At 44.9% G+C, this 18,361-nt stretch overlaps 1 protein-coding gene, 1 long non-coding RNA gene and 1 pseudogene across 2 annotated transcripts in view; 2 read left to right on the top strand and 1 right to left on the bottom strand.

The window, feature by feature from the left end:
• Window positions 1–18,361, bottom strand: part of LOC100972187 (uncharacterized) — a 190,938-nt gene that overhangs the window by 14,345 nt on the left and 158,232 nt on the right. Inside the window, exons 37-40 of the mRNA XM_034962679.4 lie at window positions 11,676–11,785; window positions 4,265–4,414; window positions 3,333–3,386; window positions 2,161–2,328 (exon numbers count right to left, since the gene is read on the bottom strand). Coding sequence (XP_034818570.4) covers window positions 2,161–2,328; window positions 3,333–3,386; window positions 4,265–4,414; window positions 11,676–11,785 — 482 coding nt within the window. The remainder of the gene's footprint in view (window positions 1–2,160; window positions 2,329–3,332; window positions 3,387–4,264; window positions 4,415–11,675; window positions 11,786–18,361) is intronic.
• LOC117980667 (uncharacterized) lies at window positions 60–10,765 on the top strand. Its single transcript, XR_004672107.3, has 3 exons — window positions 60–429; window positions 1,185–1,280; window positions 6,384–10,765. It is a non-coding gene; the product is annotated as an uncharacterized LOC117980667 (long non-coding RNA).
• Window positions 12,847–14,985, top strand: LOC100972513 (ribosomal protein uL30-like; annotated as a pseudogene).

Below are 18,361 nucleotides of genomic sequence, written 5' to 3'. Positions count from 1 at the left end.
ACATGTACTATAAGGAAGTCACACTTAGCGGCCCCCTGAGTGCTGTCTTTTATTCACAGGGCTTCATCATCTGGACACCAGCACATCTTAGATTGTGCCTTCCTTGTCAACACCAAGGCAAGCTGAGCCAGGAGGATAGTGGAAGGTCACACAGGTAGAAAACCTGCTGACCAAACTGCCCCTGGTAAGAGTTACTTGGGAAGCTGAACCAAAGATTTTTGCTGCTATGTTGACTCACAGCAGAATGTGACCAGACAAGACACTGTAGATGAGCCACTCCTGAGGAGCTCTGTTAAATATAGATAAAGTGGAGGAGGGAGTCAGGCTGGCTGCCTTCCTATTTAGGATCTAGCAGAAACCTCATTAGGAAATATTCCGTTCTGAATGGCTTCTGGCTAAATGACTTGTGAGGAAACAGCCTGATCAATGGTAAGTACGACTGAAGACCCAGTGCTATGGACTGAACTGTGTCTTCCTCAGATTCATATGTTGAAACCCTAACCAGCAATGTGACAGTATCTAGAGATAGGATCTTTAGGAGGTAATTAAGATTAAAATGAGGATATAAGGGTGAGGCTCTATTGCAATAGACTGTGGCCTTATAGGAAGAGGGAGAGAGAGAGACCTTTCTTTTTCTCCCTCTCTCCCACGTGAGGACAGTGAGAAGGCAGCCACCTGCAAGCCAGGAAGCATGCCCTCAGCCAGAAGCAGACCACGCTGGCACCCTGATCTCAGACTTCTGGCTTCCAGAACTGTGAGAAATATACTTTCTGTTGTTTAAGCTGTGCAGCCTATCATATTTTGTTATGGCAGCCTGAGCAGACTAAGACACCCAGTGTCTCTGGGGTGAGAGGTAGGGTAGGGGTGTCCTCTCACTTCTAAACCACTTCCCTGGAGAGGAAGGCAGGAGGAGGGTGCCCAGCTGGGAGCCACGGAGGGAAGCCTGGCTCTGGCCACACAACAGAAGCTTTAGCAACTTCGTGGGACCCTGGAATATAACAGGGATTCCCTACTGTAGGAGGCTTGGTGGAACTACTTCAGCCTGGGAAACAGAGAGAATCTACTTTTTAACTGGGAATCTGGCAGAAGCTAAAAGGAACTTAAGACATTTCTCAACAATCTCACACCTGAAAGATGGCTTAGCAAATTCCAGCTGTCACTGTCTGCCCATCCTTCTCCTGCAGCACCAGACCTAATACATTTTGGGTTCGATCCCTTAATATGTGTAAGCATTTACACTGCAAGTAAGAGGAAATTCTCGCTGGAATGACCAGGCCAAGGTGAATACTGGTGGAAGCTCCTGTTAACCTAACAACCCTCAGGGCCATTCTGCAATCCTTGGGGAGAGACTCAAGGACCCAAACGGGGCTGGCTTTGGGGTGTATCCAATAGCAGGGAAGGGGACAGGGTTGGGGGAAGCTGTGGACTTGCAGGTGGTAGGTTGCACTGAAATTCACACCGGTGAGTCAGCTGGACCAGTCTCCCTGATGGCCCATTTTAGGCTTGGGGCATCTATCTTATGGCTGTGCAAACATCACATGAAAGCGATTGGCTTCCACAGTGCTGCGGGTGCATGCGTACCCCATCACTTCTGCAATGGGTCTTTGCTGACAGGTCAGCAGTTTGCTGACAGGTCAGCAGTTTGCTGACATTGAATGTGAGAGTGAGGCTGGCAGGCATTTTGAGGGTTGGAAAAAATTGTGGAAGCTGATTCAAATTCTGAATGTGTCCAGGGAGTTCTCCAGAGGCACCTGCTGCTACCTACATAAGGTCTGGCCTGGCCCAGGCACTGTAGTCTGGAAAGTCACACTAACAGATAAAATGGTGATAGAAACTGGGGAGGTGAGGGATTGTGGGGAGCAGAACACTCTGTCCTCCCAACAGCAATCAGACAGTGACAATAGCAACTGTCAATAGAGGGTAAAAGATAGACTTCTATATTATCCCCAAATTCAGTGTCTATCGTGGTTAATGACAACCCATTGCTGACTCTCTTTCTGCAGTGAAAGCTTAGAGCTAGAAAATTCTTGGGCCTAAGAATCTCTTGTTACTACAAAGCCCATTATTCTGTCATCGATCCCTGGGTGTGCAGCCACCATGGGAATCCGTTACACTTGGCTACCCAATGGGTGGCCCAGATGTTCAACACGGGACACTTACTTTTATGTGTAAACAGGTCTCAAACAAAGCTCGGACTAATGCTTCATATTCTTCTTGGACTTCTTTTCTAATCTGCTTCTTGAGATTCAGATTCACCTCTTCCAAGTCTGTGAGTTGGGCTCTCAGAGTGGTGATTTCCATGATCATATCATGACTGAGCTCTGCAATCTAGAAGCATGAGAAAATGTCTGTGTGTGTGTGTGTGTGTGTGTGTGTGTGTGTGTGTGTGTGTGTGTGAAAAACAATTTAGGAGTTTCAAACTGCTACTACAAAATAGTTTCTTATAGATCAGTATTGAATTTCACTTCTATTTTAAACCTAATGAAGAGAGTGAACATTCTGCTAAATAAATGTAGGCAGAAGAATTTAAGGACAATTCAAAGGTCCCAGAACAGTGCCAGACACTGACTGGTGAATAAGTGACCCCAGAAAAGCCACTACATAGGCCCTTTTCAGTTAGAGAAAAATACTTCAACTGTCTTGGCCTCCATTTCCAAACTGGCCTCCCCTTGACACCTCAGCCCAAACATCCCTTTTCTTTTTTGGAATGCATTTTATTTTATTTATTTATTTAGTCTGAGACAGAGTTTTGCCCTTGTTGCCCAGGCTGGAGCGATCTTGGCTCGCCGCAACCTCCACCTCCCGGGTTCAGGCAATGCTCCTGCCTCAGCCTCCCGAGTAGCTGGGATTACAGGCATGCTCCACCACACTTGGCTAATTTTGTATTTTTAGTAGAGATGGGGTTTCTCCATGTTGGTCAGGTTGGTCTGGAACTTCCGACCTCAGGTGATCCACCCACCTCAGCCTCCCAAAGTGCTGGGATTACAGGCATGAGCCACCACGTCTGGCCTGGAATGCACCTTAACTGGCATCAAAAGAAAACAAGAAACAACAACAAAACTCCCCAAAGTAACAACAAAAACAGAACAAAACAAAACCAGTACAAAATAACAAAAGCGACCAAAAAACTCAAGAAAAAAAAATGCACCCTAAGGAGGGTTGCTCACCAAAAGTGAAAGCACACTCCTTGGTGTTCCTGCAGTGGACCTTCACTGACGGGACTTCTACAGGTGACACAAGCAAATGACTCTAAGGCATCCCATAGCTGGCTAGCCCTGAGAGTGTGGATGTGAGAAATGGAGAAGAGAACCTTTTAATAGGAAATGACCTACCTGGCCAGCACTGTCTTCAGGTGGACCCTGGCCTCTTTGTGTAGCATCTAATTCCTGGGCAGGAGAAAGCAGTACACAACCAAACTCTAACATTTAGTCTTCCAACCATGGCTCAGGTCAGTACAACACATTCCAAACACCTCCTATTTGTGTTAATGGAGCCCCATTTTGAGAACCTTAGGCTGTGCCTGGAGCTGAGACTGTGTGAGTTGCCCCACTGGACTTCAGGATGCCTAACACAGCCTCAAAAGACAACATTGACTTCCAGGTACCCACACTGATGCCAAGAACTGAGTAATGGGGATAGCCCAAAATGGGGGTGGCTTCAAGGCTCGTTGTTCATCATTTCAATGCTTCATTTGGTGTTTTGGCTAGTGGTTTAGACTTTTGAACTTTTCTAAGGTATAAACTAAAATCACACTAAACCTCTGATGCAATCTACCTTCACAATAGTGGGCAGCCCAGGGCAGGAGGACTGACTCTTCCATCCCACCAGCGGGCTCATATTTTAAGGAAGTCTCCCAGTGAGACTGACCCATGACATGCATCCTGAAGAGAGAGTTTACTCAAGGATCCTGGCTTCTTTCCCAGACCAGGGACAGCGCACGGTGCCTTGTGTTTGCTGAGGGTGGAAAGGACAGCTATGTACCTTCCCCTGCAGGGCCAGCCCCTTTGTTGCTCACCTTTCGTATTCTCCACTGGACACTTCCCAAGCACATAACCTAATGTGCAACTGAGAATACCAGAGCCCAGGAGAATGATTGAGCCAATGAGTAGAGAGATTTGAGGGTACCATTCACCCTCAGTTCTGGCATAAGAACCACTGTATGTATCCCAACCCCCTCAGTTTTACTTTTCTCTTCTGAGTGCCTCCTGAGCCTCCCTGCCCATGCCCATTCCCCACTGCAGTTCTTCTCTCTCTGGGAACCTACTTGCTCTTTCTGGCTGAGCCTCTGCCTAGCATGATGCAACACATGCTCATAGCACATGGAGTAGGTCTCAAAGTTGCTGCGTTCTCTTGCCATCACATCACAACCCAGTGAAAGGAGGCAGGCCTCAAGGTGATCTTTCCTGAAAGTGATCTGAAAGGAAAGAGGCATTCATTATTCACAGCCACTCCAGCAGTGCAGCCTCATCATGCCAGGGCCCCAGGCACTCTTTGCCTTGGCTCACAGACCCACTTTTGTTTCTTCTCTATATCCAACAATGGGCTCTAGCCTTGCAAGCCTCTCTTTCAAGTCAGCTTTGAACATTTGTAAAGACACGAGGACAATGGAAGCCCACATAGCGCATGTCAAAACATTGAAAGGTTATAAATCAAACTAACAAAATATCAGAATGAAATGTTTAATTCTCCTACCTTGAAAAACAGACCTGAAAAATGACCTGGAAAGCCAGCTTTGAATTTATTATTCCTGGACTACTCTGAGTTTTTTTGTTTTTTTTGTTTTTTTTAGACGGGGTCTCGCTCTGTCGCCCAGGCTGGAGTGCAGTGGTGTGATCTCAGCTCACTGCAGCCTTCACCTCCCAAGTTCAAGCAATTCTTCCACCTCAGCCACCCAAATAGCTGGGATTACAAGGGTGCACCACCACACCCGGCTAATTTTTGTATTTTTAGTAGAGATGGGGTTTCACCATGTTGGCCGGGCTGGTCTCAAACTTCTGATCTCAGGTGATCCAGCTGCCTCGGCCTCCCAAAGTGCTGGGATTACAGGTGTGAGAGTCACCCGGCCGACTACTCTCAGTTCTATGCTGTAGTGTGGTGACCTGGGGAAGGCTGGTCCCCAACCTGTAGTTTACAGTGTGACCCCCTTCTCTTCCCAGCTCTGGCCTCATGTCATGCTGTGAGGTCTTCACATGCCTGTGAGTGGACATCCTAGCCTGCATGTCCAAACTCCATCCACACGCCCAGTCGCCTCTTGGCCACTTCCAGGCCAGGGGTGTGCACACTAGTGATGAGGTCCACTCTCACTCGGGGGAAGGTGATCCAGGGAGGAGGCCCATTCAGGCCAGGGACTCAGGGAATTCCAGGTCCCAGGTACTTGGAGCATGGTCTAAAATGAAGGCCAGGGCTCTGAGTGGATATGTCCCTGTGGCCCAGGGGATTTCTTACCTTGTGGGGAAGGTCATGGCTGGAGAAAGGCCAGAGAGGGGCCCTCTGGTATATGGGGTATCTGGCAAGGGCTTCTCTTGCTCTGGTCTAAGGGCCACACAGCTCATTCTCTAGGCAATTCCACTCATTCCCTTTCTCCAGGAGATTGTGCATACTTTTTGAATAGGTGGCAATTAAGGAATAGCCCAACCTTCCAAGGCAGGCTTAGATTTAGGTTCTGGAGAGAAATGGGAGCCAATATTTGGAAGGTAGGACAGACCTACCCAACTAGGACCTGCATATCTATGCGAGTGTGTTTGTCCCTCTGTGCATCAATGAGTGTGTGTGTGTGTGTGTGTGTGTGTGTGTGTGTGTGTATCTATCTGCAGGGATGGGGGGGTGAGAAAGTTTATGGAGCCAAGTCTAAGACCCAGCCTACACTGTAACGTGAGTTTTATCTGTGACACTTCTGGGGTCAGGCCGGCTCCTGCTCCCTGGCCATCTACCATTGAAGCCAGCCTGTCCTTTGAGCCTAGGGGATCCTCCTGGCTCTGATTTGCTTGTCCTGGAAGGCCCAGGGCACTGTCCTATCATTGCAACCCCAGTGCTCCACTGACCTCCAGGGAAAGCCTACCATGGGCTTGGCCAAGGTAAGTTATTGAGGCAAACTAGCAGAGATGGCAAATAGCAGTAAGACGAGCCCTGATGGAGGAGAGTAAGGACAGTGGCTCACTCGCTGCAGCTGGGGAGAGGAGACAGAATCTATTTTGGAGGCAAGCTGACAGTATCTATGACAAGAGTTTACATGCTTGTGACTTTTGACTTAGTAGCTCCTCTTCTAGGAATTTAGGGAATAAAAGTTATCCACAAAAACATACGTAAACAGATGTTTACGTATGTTTTTATATTTTTACATATTTTTACATATTTTACATATGTCTTTATATTTTTTCCAATAGAAAAGAAAAATGGAAACGACCTAAAATGCCTAACAATGGAAACGAGTTGAATCCATCTGGCTCATAGACATGACGAAATACTGAATGGCCACCATAAATGGACATATGTTTATTGATGAGGAAAGATCTTTATAACATATTGTCAAGTGAACAAAAAAGCATGCTATAAAAAAAGGTCATGCAGAATAATCTTATTTTGTAAAAAAAAAAAAAAAGTGTGTATTAGTCCATTTTCACACTGCTGAAAAAGACATACCTGAGAATGGGCAATTTACAAAAGAAAGAGGTTTAATGGACTTATAGTTCAACATGGCTGGGGAGGCCTCACAATCATGGTGAAAGGCAAGGAGGAGCAAGTCACGTCTTACACAGATGGCAGCAAAGAAAGAGAGCTTGTGCAGGGAAACTCCTGTTTTTAAAACCATCAAATCTTGTGAGCCTCATTCACTATGGTAAGAACAGTGCAGTAAACACCCACCCCCATGATTCAATCACCTCCCACTGGGTTCCTCCCACAACATGTGGGAATTGTGGGAGTTACAATTCAAGGTGAGGTTTGGGTGGGGACACAGCCAACCTATATCAAAGTGCATGAGTAGAAAAATGTTATAAATAAAGTTTGGAAGAAAATATGTCAAAATAATAATAGCGGAGGCTAGGTGCTGTGGCTCACATCTGTAATCCCAGCACTTTGGGAGGCCAAGGAGGGATTGCTTGAGGCCAGGAGTTTGAGATCAGCCTGGCCAACAAAGTGAGACCCCATCTTTACAAAAAAGAAATACAAAAACTAGCTGGGCATGGTGGTGTGCGCCTGTAGTCCTAGCTTCAGGAGGCTGAGGTGGGAGGAGCACTTGAGCCCAGGAGTTTGAAGGTGCAGTGAGGTATGATCAGGCCACTGCACTCCAGCCTGGGTGACCTGTCTCTTAAAAAAAAAAATAATAATAATAATAATAATAATGGTTATCAATGAGCACTAAGATTATGAGTATATTTTCTACTACAATATAATCATAAAATGTATATAATTAAAATAATTATGTAAATATATGTAAAAATAAAATGCATATAGTAATCTAAAGATAGTTGAGCTTTTTAAAAAGTCATCAACTATATCAGCTTGGCAGGATATGATCAAGATACGGGCAATAAAGCAGCAGATGGAAACCTCTGCTCACGCTGGATTTAATGAGCAGTGGACAGGGCAGTGAGGGGCAGGAACTCAGTGTCTCCCACTCACACTCTAGGGCCCTCCTCAAGGGGCTGCATTAGTGGGTGGATGACCTGCCCGTTACCCTTCTTGCCCCACCCAGTCTCTGGAGAGCAAGCACCATGACAGCCATGGTTTAGTTGCTGACACAAGGCAAAGAGAACTCAAGATTCTACCCCTGGACCTTGACCTCCTGGTGAAAGGGCAAGGCTACATGGGTTTGGTCATGACAAAGGAAGCACTTCCTGGTTTGACTGTAATGAAAGCCTGCAGCCATGAGAAGTCACAAGACCCTACTGGAGTTCAGCAAGGTGTGGCCAGTGACCTCTTCTGGGCCTAGTGCTCTGAGCCAGCCACAGCAACTCAGTCTTTACTATCCTGGGTATGAGTGCCCAGACATGGGTGTGCCAACAGGGCATCCAACAGCTCTTATGCAGGGCAAACACTTCTCATAGTAATGCCACCATAGCCTCTGCAGATATAGGATCCCAAACCCACAGAAACGCACAACTGGACCACAGTGGCCCTCTGCCATGCCCTCTGAGCCAACATGATGTTTTACCTGGCCAGCAGGAGGAGTCTATGGTGAGTCTGTATAACACCAAAGAGGTGGGAAAGGTAGGACTCTCCTTGAGCATCTCCAGAGGCCATAGAAGTTCTATTGCTTCCTTCTCTCAGGGCTCTACTGAGGCCTCAAGAGGTTGAGCTGAAAGAACAGCTCAAGGGGAGAGAGGCTGGAAGCAGGGAGAGGGAGAAGGGTGCAGGCAGAGTACCTGCAGGGGACATGGGACAGGGAGCATGTCTGAGGAGGGGCAGACAGGAAGCAGTGAGTGGCCAGTGAGGGAGGGGTGCAGGGAGGCTCTCAGGCTCCCAGCAGCCCCTCTCTCCAGGTAAGCTTTGGTCTTGCACCCTGTGCACTTGGCCTCCTGGAAGCAGCACATGAAGCAGCCGGTGTGGCTTCCGTGGGCTCAGCCTTCTCTGGGCTCTCGGAGCAATTTATTTCCTAAAACTTGCTCTGCAACCTACTCCTGCCTCCTTGGGTCACTGTAAATGTCACCTGTGCTTGTGTCAAAATGCAGCGTGAGTGGGTACCATTGGCCAGTTTCTTCTCCAAGACCCTGGCTGGCATAAGAGCTGCAGACTAAGATTATTGGCCCAGTTCTGCCCAATAAGCAGCACCGCCTTCCACTGGGCTGTTCTGTCACCATCATTCAAACCTGAACCATGATGGATGGCACTGGGTGGAAGAGCAGCAGATTACCCCAGGGATTCTTCAAGAGAAGCAGCCTGGGGTGAAGCATGGCAAGCACTGGGCCTTGTTATGGCCAAAGTCTAGCCCTGAGGCCTGCCAGCAGCAATTGAGTTTCTGTGGTTTGCTTCATCTTGGAATCCCTTGTAACAATTTGTTTAATATCAGGCACACACGAGGTATCTTGAGGATGTTTCTAAAACACCCACCTCTGCTGACAAAACACATCAGTGGGCTGGGGGCAGTGGCTCACACCTGTAATCCCAGCACTCTGGGAAGCCGAGGCAGGCAGATCACTGGAGGTCAGGAGTTCAAGACCAGCCTGGGCAACATGGTGAAACCCTGCCTCTACTAAAAATACAAAAATTAGCCAGGTGTGGTGGCATGTGCCTGTAATCCTAGCTACTTGGGAGGCTGAAGCAGGAGCATCACTTGAACACAGGAGGTAGAGGTTGCAGTGAGCCAAGATTGCACCATATCCATGATGGAGACGGGGTGGCTGGAAGAGTAAGTTCCCTGTTACTGCAGATGATCCAGAAAAGGCTAGAAGCCTACCAGGCACAGACTTTGGAGGGGCTGGAGCATCCTGAGGACCCTGACTTTAAGACACTGGCAGGCTGACACCAGCCTCTTCAAGTGTGCCCAGAGTGTGGGGTGTACCTGATATGGGTTTGCTCTGCCTACTGACATTCATGCTTCTTTCCCACAAGACCTCAATGTTGGGGTGAAGCATACAGATAAGAAATGAGAAGGACTTCAGTCACTAAACTGTTGTTTTTATTGTGTTAAACATAAAATTCGTCACTATACCATTTTCAAAGGTACAGTTCAATGGCATTAAGTATATTCACATTGCTGTGCAACTATCACCACCATCCACTGCCAGAACTCTTCATTTTGTAAAACAAAAATCCTGTACCTGATAAACAATAATTACCTATTCTTTCCTCTCAGCCCCTGGCAACCACCATCCTTTCTGTCTCTCTGAATTTGGCTACTCTAGGTACCTCATATAAGTGGAGTCATAGCTTATTTGTGCTTTTGTGACTGGCATATTTCACTTAGCAATAATGTCTGCAAGGTTCATCCACATTGTAGCATGTATCAGAATTTCCTTTTTTTTTTTTTTTTGAGATGGAGTCTCACCCTGTCGCCCAGGCTGGAGTGCCATGGCACAATCTCGGCTCACTGCAACTTCCACCTCCCAGGTTGAAGCGATTTTCCCGCCTCAGCCTCCCAAATAGCTGGGACTACAGGCGCACGCCACCACACCCGGCTAATTTTTGCATTTTTAGTAGAGACTGGGTTTCACCATGTTGGCTAGGCTAGTCTCAAACTCCTGGCCTCAAGTGATCTGCCAATCTCAGCCTCCCAAAGTACTGGGATTACAGGCATGAGCCACCACGTCAGGCCAGAATTTCCTTCCTTTATAAGGTGAGCCACAAAATTTTTCCATCCATTTTTCTGATATGCCCCACCCTAACCACTTCCTTATCTCAAGGATGGGAAACTACTTCACCCACTCAGAGTACCCAGTACCATGTTTGTTTATGATTGAAAGCTTAAACTAATACATGTAAGTCATCAAGTTCTGAGGAAAAATGTATCCCCAACCAAGCTTGTGAATTCTCTACCTCATAAGAACTGAGATGTGTATTATAAAATAATGGAGAACATTTGAAGAACTTGGAAAAATGTAAATTTGGAGAAGACATTTAAAAAAATGAAGTATGTTTTGCCAAGTCAAATTTCTTTAAATGGTTGAGTTTCAAAGGAAACTGGATTCACAGTTACCTAAAAGCACTTGTTAACACTCCACAAAACTCTGTTATGGTCAAATATCTACGTCTACTCTCTTATCCTGCCTTTTCAGTGGGTTGCTTTGATTTAGCAAGGCACTTCCTGCCAAGAATAAACATGTTTCAAAACTCCAAGGACTGTGTATATGCATGTGTGTATGTATTAAATGTATATTATTATTTAATATAATATATAGAGTTGTCACGGATTTGAATATTTTTTCTGGAAGGACACACACAGTTTGCTGAAGCTGGCTTCCTTTGCAGAGGAAGCTGGAGACGGTGGCATGGGGACAGGTGAAAATGCTAGCTTTCTGTGCTATTGGCTTTTTTTCATATGCTACATTTTAATGTTTTCTAGGTAACAGCATTATAGGCTATTTTGGTTTTCCTCATTCAGGCTTTCCATACTAACAAATCAACAACAGAATATGTTGCTAAAAACCAACTCATTCATAAACAAACTCCAAGATTACTTTAAAAAATTGACCAAATTTGAAATTTGCCAACGTATGTATTCTAATTACTCAGATCTTTAGTGGAAATCAATTTTTTTCCAAAATTAAAAACTAATGATTACAGCTGAGCATGGTGGCTCATACCTGTAATCCCAGCACTTTAGTAGGCCAAGGCAGGTGGATCACCTGGGGGTCAGGAGTTCGAGACCAGTCTGGCCAACTTGGTGAAACCCCGTCTCTACTAAAAATACACAAAAATTAGCTGGGTGTGGTGGCACATGCCTGTGGTCCTAGCTACTCAGGGGGCTGAGGCAGGAGAATCGCTTGAACCCGGGAGGTGGAGGTTGCAGTGAAGCCGAGATCGTGCCACTACACTCAAGTCTGGGAGACTCCATTTCAAAAAAAAAAAAAAAGGAAAAAAACAACTAACAATTGCTCTACTTTGGGCTTAGCCTCAGTATTCATATAATCATTCTTAGGGAATAAGGGAAGCATTAGGAGATCCATTAAATGAGAAAGTTTTCCTTGTTTGGGATGATGTTATAAAAACCAACAGAATGACTGATTTTCAATACATACCTCTACTCCATCATCCTGATAATTCTGCATTAATCTCTGTATAAATTTTTCAACTATTTGTGGTCTTGAGACTGAAAAGTTTTCTTTCATGACTTGGTGTTTCCAGAGATCTAGGGGGGAAAACATACTGGCACTAGTACCACAAAACATTGTGCTGTCATTAATGGCTATAAAATGGCAACTCTCTGAGACAGAACATGGGATACAATAAGCTGTTTCTAAACTCAGCTGCCCCTTGATACATGCAGGGGACTGGGGATTGTTCCCAGGAACACCCTCAGATCCTGAATCCATGCATATTCAAATCCTGCAGTCAGCCCTGGGGAGCTTGTGGATACAAATATCTGCCCTCTGCACACGTGGTTTTCACATCCTGAATGCTGTATTTTCTATCCTCATCTGGTTGAAAAAAAATCTGTGTATCAGTGGACGTGCACAGTTCAAACCATGTTGTTCAAAGGTCAACTGCATGCAAAAACTAATGGGGGCTGGGCAACTGGGGATCCAAGACCCTCTGGAACATGGGAACTAGGAAGATCTCTAACCTGACTCCTAATGCAAAGATTTGGAAGAGCACCTATGAAATCCAGGGAATATTCCATTACCATAACTAAAAACCCCAAATCAAATATTAGTATCAATCCTACATCATCTTTATTTTTATTAAGGCCTTCTATGTATCTGCCAATTATTTTGGTCTAAAACAATGATCAGAAATAAATGAACAGCTATTATATTTATCTGCTTAAGTTCCCAGTGCTAGAGGGCAAAATTAACTTGAACATATAATAGTGATAAAAAAGGAGAGGAAATTCAAAAGAGAGAAGTTAGAGTTACAGATTAGAAATGTTGACAGACTGAACTTTAGCTCCAAGATTGAAGCAGCAATATGGCTGACACAGATGGGATGAGGCATATACAAAGTTCACTTGAGGCCAGGAGTTCAGACCAGTCTGGGCAACATAGTGAGACCCCATCTCCACAAAACATTTAAAATAGACAGGCATGATGGTGCATGCCTGTAGTCCTAGCTACTTGGGAGGCTGAGGTGGGAGAATCTCTTGAGCCCAGGAGGTCAAGGCTACAGTGAACCATGATTACATCGCTGCACTCTAGCCTGGGAAACAGGTTGAGATCCTTGCTCTAAAAAAAAAAATTAAAGGGGTTGCACATGATCAGTAGCTGAAACACTAGAAAGATGGCAGAGCAAGAGCGAAGAAAAATCCCTTTGGTTCCAGAAAATCTCCTGAAAAAGAGGAAGGCTTATCAAGCTCTCAAAGCCATCCAGGCAAAGCAGGCACTTTTGGCAAAGAAGGAGCAGAGGAAAGGAAAAGGGCTCAGGTTTAAATGACTGGAATCATTCCTACATGGTTCCTGGCGGCAGAAACGTGACAAGGTGCATCTCAGATGACTAGAAGTGAAACTTCACACTTTGGAATTGCCAGATAAACATCCTTTGGCCTTTGTTGAACGCATCGAAAGGATTAATGGTGTGAGTTTACTGGTGCAGAGAACCATTGCAACACTTCACCTAAAGAAAATTTTTAGTGGTATCTTGTAAAAGGAACCCCCCAGAACCTAAAAATGCTGCGTATAGTGGAACCTTATGTTACCTTTGGATTTCCAAATCTGAAGTCTGTCTGGCAACTCATTTTGAAACATGGAGAATCCGAGGTCAAGAATAAGACCATCCCTCTGACAGACAACACAGTGATTGAGGAGCACCTGGGGAAGTTTGGCATCATTTGCTTGGAAGACCTCATTCATGAAATTGCCTCCCCAGGGAAGCATTTCCAGGAGATGCCATGGTTCTTGCACCCTTTCCACCTCTCAGTGGCCTGTCATGCTACCAAAAATAGAGTGGGCTTCCTCAAGGAGATGGGCACACCTGGCTATCGGGGTGAACGCATCAATCAGCTTATCCGCCAGCTGAACTAGACCCAGGTGCCAAACTGCAGTAAATTTTTGTCAATGAAGTGGAAGCATGTGTTTTTGTTTTTTGGGGAATTTTTATCAAGTATGTTCAGAGAAGATTATTTCCTGCCTTATCTTCAAAAACTGGAAAGGAAGCGCCAAAGAAAAGACAGCAGCTGGCCAGGCGCGGTGGCTCACGCCTGTAATTCCAACACTTTGGGAGACTGAGGCAGGCAGATCACCTGAGGTCAAGAGTTCAAGATCAGCCTGACCAACATGGAAAAACCCTGTCTCTACTAAAAATACAAAAATTAGCCAGGCGTGATGGTGCACACCTGTAATCCCAGCTACTCGGGAGGCTGAGGCAGGAAAATCGCTTGAACCCGGGAGGCGGAGGTTGTGGTGAGTCAAGATCGCACCATTGCCCTCCAGCCTGGGCAACAAGAGCAAAACTCCGTCTCAAAAAACAAAGCAAAACAAAACAAAAAACAACCCAAAAAACAAAAGATAGTAGCTTATGTTCACGGCAAGCCCCTCTCATCACAATCCAGTTCCAAGAAAAAATGTTAGTGTTTTCTACATTGGCTGATGCCCCGTCTGAAATCAGCACATTCCATGGAGGAAGGCGTCCGCTTTGCTGCATCGTCTATCCCAGGGTTTAATGTTGGTAAATGAGTAACTCTAGCATCTGTACAAGGCTCCCTAAGACTCCTGCAGCAGTCGACCAAGCCCAGGGACATAATTGAATCTAGAGATTCCTGGGGCCTAGTTTTGAAAAAGACTTGAAATACACATAGGAAGAAAGGCACAAAAATAAATGTTCACTTGTCTCTGCAATAAAAAAGATAAGTAAATTTGAAAAAATATAAAAATTTAAAGAAAATAACCAGAGTTATTCAGAGGAACATTGGTTATGGCAGCAAAAGCTTGGAAGCACACAAGTGTCCACCCTTCAGGACGTACTTAAACTATGGCATATCCTTCCAATGAAATAGTACGCAGCTGTGAAAAAAAGAAAAATTCTCCATATACTGTTATGAAAAGAAGCACAGATTGTTAAATGAAAAAGGCAAGGTGCAGAACAGTGGCCATAAAATGCCACATTTTATAAGAAAGATAACTAAAATGATAATAAAGGGGGAGGATATCCCCTCAAGCCTACTAGGATTACTACCCCAGAAACTCCCCTTTCTTCTCTATCATCATTTCTCCCCTCTTTCCTGGATCACTCACAATAGTATACATTATTTCTCTCATCTCATAAAAACCTTTCTCTTGACCCCACTTCACCCATCAGCTATTGCCTCATTTCTTTGTACCCTGTTGTAGCAAAACTCCCAGATAGAGAAGTCTATACTTAAACTGCCTTTGACGTCTTACAAATTCTCTCTTAACCCCACTTACCTGGTTTTCACCTCCACCACTTCACTGAAACTGATTTTGTCACAAACACCAGTGATCTTCACGTGGCTAAAGCCAGTGGTTTTACTCAACTACCAGCAGCATTTCACACAATTTGTCGCTTCCTCCTGCTTGAGAAATCTCCTTCACTAGGCATTGGGACACTGCGGTGCCCTAGTTTTCCTAACTCAACGTTTGTTCTTTCTATTCCTTCTAGATGTCTTTTGCTATTTCTCCTCCCCCACCACCCCCAGCTGTTAACATTAGAGTGTCCCAGGGCTCAGCCGTGGTCCACCTCCTCACTTCTATATATATTCACTCCCTTGGCGTTCTCATCTCGTCTCACAGCTAAATACCATTCATATCCTGACAACTCGCAAATTTAGATCCAATACTCACTTGGCATGTCTTCTTGGATGTCTAAAAGGCATTTAAAACTTAATTTGTGCAGAAATCAAATTCCCAATCTTCCCTCCCTAACTTGCTTCACAGTTTTCCTCTCAGCTGATAGAAATTCTATCTTCCCAATTGAAAACACTGGAGTCATAATTGGTTTTTCTTTCTCACATACCTAATAATACTGAACCCATTAGTGCCTACTTCACAATAAGCCCAGAGTTTGACCATTCACTATTTCCACTGCTCCCAAGTTTGAGCCACCATCACTCCTTTCTTCAGTTATTGCAGTAACCTCCACACCAGCTTCTTTCTACTTTCACCCTTTCTTCCTTCACAGCCTATTCTCCACACCTTAGCCAGAGAGATTCTGTCAAAATATAAGCCAGATCATGACGCTCAAAATCTGAGACTTGGTCCCCACTGCATTTAGAGTAAACACAAAAGCCTCAAAAGGCCTTGCATTGTCTGCCCCCCTTCCCCCTCCCTCTCTGACTTCAACGCTTACTACTTTTTCTCCCTCACGGTGTCCACTCCAGCCACACTTAGGTCCTTGCTATTCTTTGAATATAATAGGCATGCTCTGTGTAGGGCCTTTGTATGGCTTGTTCCTTCTGTCTGGAATGCTCTTCCCTTAGATACCCTCATAGCTCAATTCCTCACCTTATTTCAAACTTTTGCTCAAAACATCACTCACTCAGTGAGGTCTACCCTAATCACCCAATTTAAAATTGCAATGGACCCCCTTCAAACCTCCGCAACACCACCCTTCCTTACTCCATTGTTTTCCTTTTTCTTATGTTATCGCTTGTTGTCTACCCCTTCCTAGATTATAAACTCAGTGAAAGGAAGAATATATTCCTAAAATATTTCCTAAAATATAGTAGCCTAGGACATGGAATAGTTCCTGTAATGAAAGAATGTAAATATTTATTGAATAGTTATTGAGTGAAAGAATGAATATATGCACAAAGCAGCACTGAAAGGACATGCAGAAAACTAATGAAAGTGGTTATGTACAGGTGGCAGACTAGGATGCAAGGGGGTTCATGGTGACAACAAGACTCTAAATGTATATTTTTCATCATTTTGAGTTTGGAACCATGTGCATATATTATCTGTTAAAAATAAGATACTTAAAAATAACATGACAGTGGTGGAACGATGTGAGAATGTCAACACTGCTTGACTTCCATCCACATGGAAGAGCAAAAGCACATGTGCACGTTAATTACAATGGTAAGAACTGGCTGGATAGTGCCTACCTCCTCGTGGTGGTCCCAGGGGAATACTGAAGGGAAGCGATCTATGGAGTTGGACTTAGGAGCCACGCTCCACCTCACTCCGTTTTCTGTTAATGGGGGGTGCTGGTCATCAGCAGGGACACCTGCCAGCCTGCTCCTGCCCCAGCTGTTTCTAATTTCAGATGAGACTTCCTACCTGCACACTCAATTTACTGACAGGAGGCTCAGTGCTCCCAAGACGAAACACCTAGCACAGTCCACCCAGAAATGTGGGCACAACAGAGCCAGAGCCTCTGGTATTTGTACTTATGCTATTTACTGCCAAGTCCTGGTTTTGAAAATGGGATTCTATGTTTCTTCAACAATTGACTACTTTCCATAATAAACATATAAATCTGTTTTTGCTTTTCCTTTAGGAAATAAAGGCCAGAAGACACATTGCCACTGTCCCAGTACAGCTGAAATGGAAAATCCAAGAGTTAATGTGCCCAGCAATTCACACTTCTTAAGATGTTTAAGACTTTTTAAAAGTCTAAGCTATGACAAGACAGGGCTCATGCGTATTTCAGATGAGAAGTTGGATATCTTTTCCAGGGTGCTGTTGTGGCAGGTCTCCAGCTCACAGATAAGCCTGGTGAGGGACCACATCTGTTGCACACTTCTAGTATGGGGACCCTCACCTGGCAGATGTCCAGTGAGCTGGTTTGGGGTTTAGCTCTGCACTCAGCTGAAGGGAAAACTTAACAGAGCGCTCGGCCGCACTCTCTCCTTGCTCGTGAATTCAGGTTCAGACATGCATTTGCATCTGCAGGCAGGAGTCAGGAAGCCAGGAAAAGCAGAATCCATCCAAAAGAAACAATTCCTGGCAAAAAGGAGTTGGCTGTCTCCAAATGGGTCTCATTTTCAGTGTGTGTTTGGTCATGGCTTCTTTAAGAGGAGGCAGCAGTTTTTGAGAGAAGCATGGAAGTAGGAAGGAGACAGCACACTGGGGGTTAAGTTAGGACTCCATTTTCTCCTCTCACTCTGTTCCAGGTCATTTGACTAGAGGAAACTTTGACTTCCTGTTAGCCAAACCACTTCCCCTCTCTCCTTCTCTGCACACCACCCCCAGGCCTCCTTCCTCTAGGAAGGACATCTTGGCTGGGTAACATTCCACTTCCCTAACACAACCACTAGCCTTTGGTGCCTCAGTGGTTCCTGGGTCCCAAACCAAGGCAGAACTGAAACTTGAAGACATACAACTGCCAATCAAGGCTGTTCTCCCAACCAGCTGGGGCGCCCCAATAAGTGGGTAGATTGAAAGCCTTATTGCAGAGTATGTATGCATCTTGTACTCTTGTGGTTTTCAAACTGCTCCCCAGAACACTAATTCTTCGTGTTGATAATAAATGTTTCCAAGGAGAGGAAAAGGTTCTATGGTCAAATAAATAAAGAAGTAAATAAAATAAAAAATAAAAAAAATTGCATATTCTCTCTCCTTTGGAGATTCACAGTGCACAGTTGGATAGTAAAGGCTCTAGAGTAGAGGAAACTGTTTAGCATTATTTACCCTGAGTTTCCCAAACTTATTTTGAACAAAACACAAATGAACAAAACCCTTCTCCACCGACCCTGAAAAACATGGTAGAAATCCTCCTATCCAATGCACTCAAGACTAAGAGTTAGTTGGTTAGTTAAAAAAAAAAAAAAGTCAGTTAAAGCAGAGAATGCTTTACAAATAACATGTACTAT

Source organism: Pan paniscus, chromosome 5 (assembly GCF_029289425.2).
Source record: "Pan paniscus chromosome 5, NHGRI_mPanPan1-v2.0_pri, whole genome shotgun sequence".
NCBI classification, from domain to species: Eukaryota; Metazoa; Chordata; class Mammalia; order Primates; family Hominidae; genus Pan; species Pan paniscus.
Note: the sequence above shows the minus strand (reverse complement) of the source record. Positions and strands in the feature narration are given on the sequence as shown.